The sequence below is a fragment of the Salmo salar genome, chromosome 10, assembly GCF_965601325.2.
Source record: "Salmo salar chromosome 10, fSalSal1, whole genome shotgun sequence".
Taxonomy (NCBI): Eukaryota; Metazoa; Chordata; class Actinopteri; order Salmoniformes; family Salmonidae; genus Salmo; species Salmo salar.
This window is the reverse complement of record NC_138300.1, coordinates 126,156,501-126,162,500: the sequence shown is the minus strand read 5'-3', so window position 1 is coordinate 126,162,500 and position 6,000 is coordinate 126,156,501. Positions and strand designations below refer to the sequence as shown.

General features: G+C 43.5%; 1 protein-coding gene across 1 annotated transcript in view; it reads left to right on the top strand.

Annotated features, from left to right (window-relative positions):
• The window catches only part of LOC145858566 (sodium/potassium/calcium exchanger 1), a 55,808-nt gene that overhangs the window by 44,227 nt on the left and 5,581 nt on the right, over positions 1-6,000 (top strand). Inside the window, exon 8 of the mRNA XM_082956653.1 lies at positions 5,235-5,401. Coding sequence (XP_082812779.1) covers positions 5,235-5,401 — 167 coding nt within the window. The remainder of the gene's footprint in view (positions 1-5,234; positions 5,402-6,000) is intronic.

The following is a 6,000-nucleotide window of genomic DNA, read 5'->3' as shown; positions in this document are numbered from 1 at the left end:
ACACTATTAGAACCAACACCCTGTGTTCCTCTCACTACCACTACTGAGTCCAATAGAACACTATTAGAACCAACACCCTGTGTTCCTCTCACTACCACTACTGAGTCCAATAGAACACTATTAGAACCAACACCCTGTGTTCCTCTCACTACCACTACTGAGTCCAATAGAACACTATTAGAACCAACACCCTGTGTTCCTCTCACTACCACTACTGAGTCCAATAGAACACTATTAGAACCAACACCCTGTGTTCCTCTCACTACCACTACTGAGTCCAATAGAACACTATTAGAACCAACACCCTGTGTTCCTCTCACTACCACTACTGAGTCCAATAGAACACTATTAGAACCAACACCCTGTGTTCCTCTCACTACCACTACTGAGTCCAATAGAACACTATTAGAACCAACACCCTGTGTTCCTCTCACTACCACTACTGAGTCCAATAGAACACTATTAGAACCAACACCCTGTGTTCCTCTCACTACCACTACTGAGTCCAATAGAACACTATTAGAACCAACACCCTGTGTTCCTCTCACTACCACTACTGAGTCCAATAGAACACTATTAGAACCAACACCCTGTGTTCCTCTCACTACCACTACTGAGTCCAATAGAACACTATTAGAACCAACACCCTGTGTTCCTCTCACTACCACTACTGAGTCCAATAGAACACTATTAGAACCAACACCCTGTGTTCCTCTCACTACCACTACTGAGTCCAATAGAACACTATTAGAACCAACACCCTGTGTTCCTCTCACTACCACTACTGAGTCCAATAGAACACTATTAGAACCAACACCCTGTGTTCCTCTCACTACCACTACTGAGTCCAATAGAACACTATTAGAACCAACACCCTGTGTTCCTCTCACTACCACTACTGAGTCCAATAGAACACTATTAGAACCAACACCCTGTGTTCCTCTCACTACCGCTACTGAGTCCAATAGAACACTATTAGAACCAACACCCTGTGTTCCTCTCACTACCACTACTGAGTCCAATAGAACACTATTAGAACCAACACCCTGTGTTCCTCTCACTACCACTACTGAGTCCAATAGAACACTATTAGAACCAACACCCTGTGTTCCTCTCACTACCACTACTGAGTCCAATAGAACACTATTAGAACCAACACCCTGTGTTCCTCTCACTACCACTACTGAGTCCAATAGAACACTATTAGAACCAACACCCTGTGTTCCTCTCACTACCACTACTGAGTCCAATAGAACACTATTAGAACCAACACCCTGTGTTCCTCTCACTACCACTACTGAGTCCAATAGAACACTATTAGAACCAACACCCTGTGTTCCTCTCACTACCACTACTGAGTCCAATAGAACACTATTAGAACCAACACCCTGTGTTCCTCTCACTACCACTACTGAGTCCAATAGAACACTATTAGAACCAACACCCTGTGTTCCTCTCACTACCACTACTGAGTCCAATAGAACACTATTAGAACCAACACCCTGTGTTCCTCTCACTACCACTACTGAGTCCAATAGAACACTATTAGAACCAACACCCTGTGTTCCTCTCACTACCACTACTGAGTCCAATAGAACACTATTAGAACCAACACCCTGTGTTCCTCTCACTACCACTACTGAGTCCAATAGAACACTATTAGAACCAACACCCTGTGTTCCTCTCACTACCACTACTGAGTCCAATAGAACACTATTAGAACCAACACCCTGTGTTCCTCTCACTACCACTACTGAGTCCAATAGAACACTATTAGAACCAACACCCTGTGTTCCTCTCACTACCACTACTGAGTCCAATAGAACACTATTAGAACCAACACCCTGTGTTCCTCTCACTACCACTACTGAGTCCAATAGAACACTATTAGAACCAACACCCTGTGTTCCTCTCACTACCACTACTGAGTCCAATAGAACACTATTAGAACCAACACCCTGTGTTCCTCTCACTACCACTACTGAGTCCAATAGAACACTATTAGAACCAACACCCTGTGTTCCTCTCACTACCACTACTGAGTCCAATAGAACACTATTAGAACCAACACCCTGTGTTCCTCTCACTACCACTACTGAGTCCAATAGAACACTATTAGAACCAACACCCTGTGTTCCTCTCACTACCACTACTGAGTCCAATAGAACACTATTAGAACCAACACCCTGTGTTCCTCTCACTACCACTACTGAGTCCAATAGAACACTATTAGAACCAACACCCTGTGTTCCTCTCACTACCACTACTGCGTCCAATAGAACACTATTAGAACCAACACCCTGTGTTCCTCTCACTACCACTACTGAGTCCAATAGAACACTATTAGAACCAACACCCTGTGTTCCTCTCACTACCACTACTGAGTCCAATAGAACACTATTAGAACCAACACCCTGTGTTCCTCTCACTACCACTACTGAGTCCAATAGAACACTATTAGAACCAACACCCTGTGTTCCTCTCACTACCACTACTGCGTCCAATAGAACACTATTAGAACCAACACCCTGTGTTCCTCTCACTACCACTACTGAGTCCAATAGAACACTATTAGAACCAACACCCTGTGTTCCTCTCACTACCACTACTGCGTCCAATAGAACACTATTAGAACCAACACCCTGTGTTCCTCTCACTACCACTACTGAGTCCAATAGAACACTATTAGAACCAACACCCTGTGTTCCTCTCACTACCACTACTGAGTCCAATAGAACACTATTAGAACCAACACCCTGTGTTCCTCTCACTACCACTACTGAGTCCAATAGAACACTATTAGAACCAACACCCTGTGTTCCTCTCACTACCACTACTGAGTCCAATAGAACACTATTAGAACCAACACCCTGTGTTCCTCTCACTACCACTACTGAGTCCAATAGAACACTATTAGAACCAACACCCTGTGTTCCTCTCACTACCACTACTGAGTCCAATAGAACACTATTAGAACCAACACCCTGTGTTCCTCTCACTACCACTACTGAGTCCAATAGAACACTATTAGAACCAACACCCTGTGTTCCTCTCACTACCACTACTGAGTCCAATAGAACACTATTAGAACCAACACCCTGTGTTCCTCTCACTACCACTACTGAGTCCAATAGAACACTATTAGAACCAACACCCTGTGTTCCTCTCACTACCACTACTGAGTCCAATAGAACACTATTAGAACCAACACCCTGTGTTCCTCTCACTACCACTACTGAGTCCAATAGAACACTATTAGAACCAACACCCTGTGTTCCTCTCACTACCACTACTGAGTCCAATAGAACACTATTAGAACCAACACCCTGTGTTCCTCTCACTACCACTACTGAGTCCAATAGAACACTATTAGAACCAACACCCTGTGTTCCTCTCACTACCACTACTGAGTCCAATAGAACACTATTAGAACCAACACCCTGTGTTCCTCTCACTACCACTACTGAGTCCAATAGAACACTATTAGAACCAACACCCTGTGTTCCTCTCACTACCACTACTGAGTCCAATAGAACACTATTAGAACCAACACCCTGTGTTCCTCTCACTACCACTACTGAGTCCAATAGAACACTATTAGAACCAACACCCTGTGTTCCTCTCACTACCACTACTGAGTCCAATAGAACACTATTAGAACCAACACCCTGTGTTCCTCTCACTACCACTACTGAGTCCAATAGAACACTATTAGAACCAACACCCTGTGTTCCTCTCACTACCACTACTGAGTCCAATAGAACACTATTAGAACCAACACCCTGTGTTCCTCTCACTACCACTACTGAGTCCAATAGAACACTATTAGAACCAACACCCTGTGTTCCTCTCACTACCACTACTGAGTCCAATAGAACACTATTAGAACCAACACCCTGTGTTCCTCTCACTACCACTACTGAGTCCAATAGAACACTATTAGAACCAACACCCTGTGTTCCTCTCACTACCACTACTGAGTCCAATAGAACACTATTAGAACCAACACCCTGTGTTCCTCTCACTACCACTACTGAGTCCAATAGAACACTATTAGAACCAACACCCTGTGTTCCTCTCACTACCACTACTGCGTCCAATAGAACACTATTAGAACCAACACCCTGTGTTCCTCTCACTACCACTACTGAGTCCAATAGAACACTATTAGAACCAACACCCTGTGTTCCTCTCACTACCACTACTGAGTCCAATAGAACACTATTAGAACCAACACCCTGTGTTCCTCTCACTACCACTACTGAGTCCAATAGAACACTATTAGAACCAACACCCTGTGTTCCTCTCACTACCACTACTGAGTCCAATAGAACACTATTAGAACCAACACCCTGTGTTCCTCTCACTACCACTACTGAGTCCAATAGAACACTATTAGAACCAACACCCTGTGTTCCTCTCACTACCACTACTGAGTCCAATAGAACACTATTAGAACCAACACCCTGTGTTCCTCTCACTACCACTACTGAGTCCAATAGAACACTATTAGAACCAACACCCTGTGTTCCTCTCACTACCACTACTGCGTCCAATAGAACACTATTAGAACCAACACCCTGTGTTCCTCTCACTACCACTACTGAGTCCAATAGAACACTATTAGAACCAACACCCTGTGTTCCTCTCACTACCACTACTGAGTCCAATAGAACACTATTAGAACCAACACCCTGTGTTCCTCTCACTACCACTACTGAGTCCAATAGAACACTATTAGAACCAACACCCTGTGTTCCTCTCACTACCACTACTGAGTCCAATAGAACACTATTAGAACCAACACCCTGTGTTCCTCTCACTACCACTACTGAGTCCAATAGAACACTATTAGAACCAACACCCTGTGTTCCTCTCACTACCGCTACTGAGTCCAATAGAACACTATTAGAACCAACACCCTGTGTTCCTCTCACTACCGCTACTGAGTCCAATAGAACACTATTAGAACCAACACCCTGTGTTCCTCTCACTACCGCTACTGAGTCCAATAGAACACTATTAGAACCAACACCCTGTGTTCCTCTCACTACCGCTACTGAGTCCAATAGAACACTATTAGAACCAACACCCTGTGTTCCTCTCACTACCACTACTGAGTCCAATAGAACACTATTAGAACCAACACCCTGTGTTCCTCTCACTACCACTACTGAGTCCAATAGAACAAATGATTCCTATTAGAACCTACCACAACACCCTGTTTCTGTCAGGTGGGAGAGACCATAGGCATCTCAGAGGAGATCATGGGCCTAACCATCCTGGCTGCGGGAACGTCCATCCCTGACCTCATCACTAGTGTTATTGTGGCCCGTAAAGGACTGGGAGATATGGCTGTGTCCAGCTCTGTGGGCTCCAACATCTTCGATATCACCATGGGGTGAGTACCATCACTTCACACTGGATGATGTTAAACTACACTAAAGCTACCCCTTAAGAAAAATTAAGTTTACTTTATTAACTAAAATGTATTTTAAAAGCTAATTCCCTATATCCCAAACTACTTAGTTATAAATGACCATATCTCAATCTGGAATGTAATAGACTACAAATGGCAAGAATAGATTACTCTGGAGAAGGGGATTTTTCCCTGCAATCTGGAGCCATAATCATGCTTCATTCTATTTTAAAAATATGTATATTTTTTATGCATATCTAAGCATACCTCATGAGCTGTCTGTATCTTGGTGGCTATTTTTATAAAGAAACTAAACTCTGCATCTCTGCTAAAATCTGGGTAAAGGATTGAAAGGAATGTGAGTCTTATTCAGTACATGTAGTTATTGCCCGCTTTCTAAAGTCTAGCAACCTTGCCAGCAGGCATGCCAGTTAAGATGGTTGGGACAAGCTAGCTACTCCAACTTGATTGATAACATGAAATGGCTTCTTGGTAGCTACTTATGAGGTTGGGAATTTGGGAACATATCTGGGCAAGCTGAAGCCAACTTCATAAAATTGCTATGTGGTTAGTATTATTAC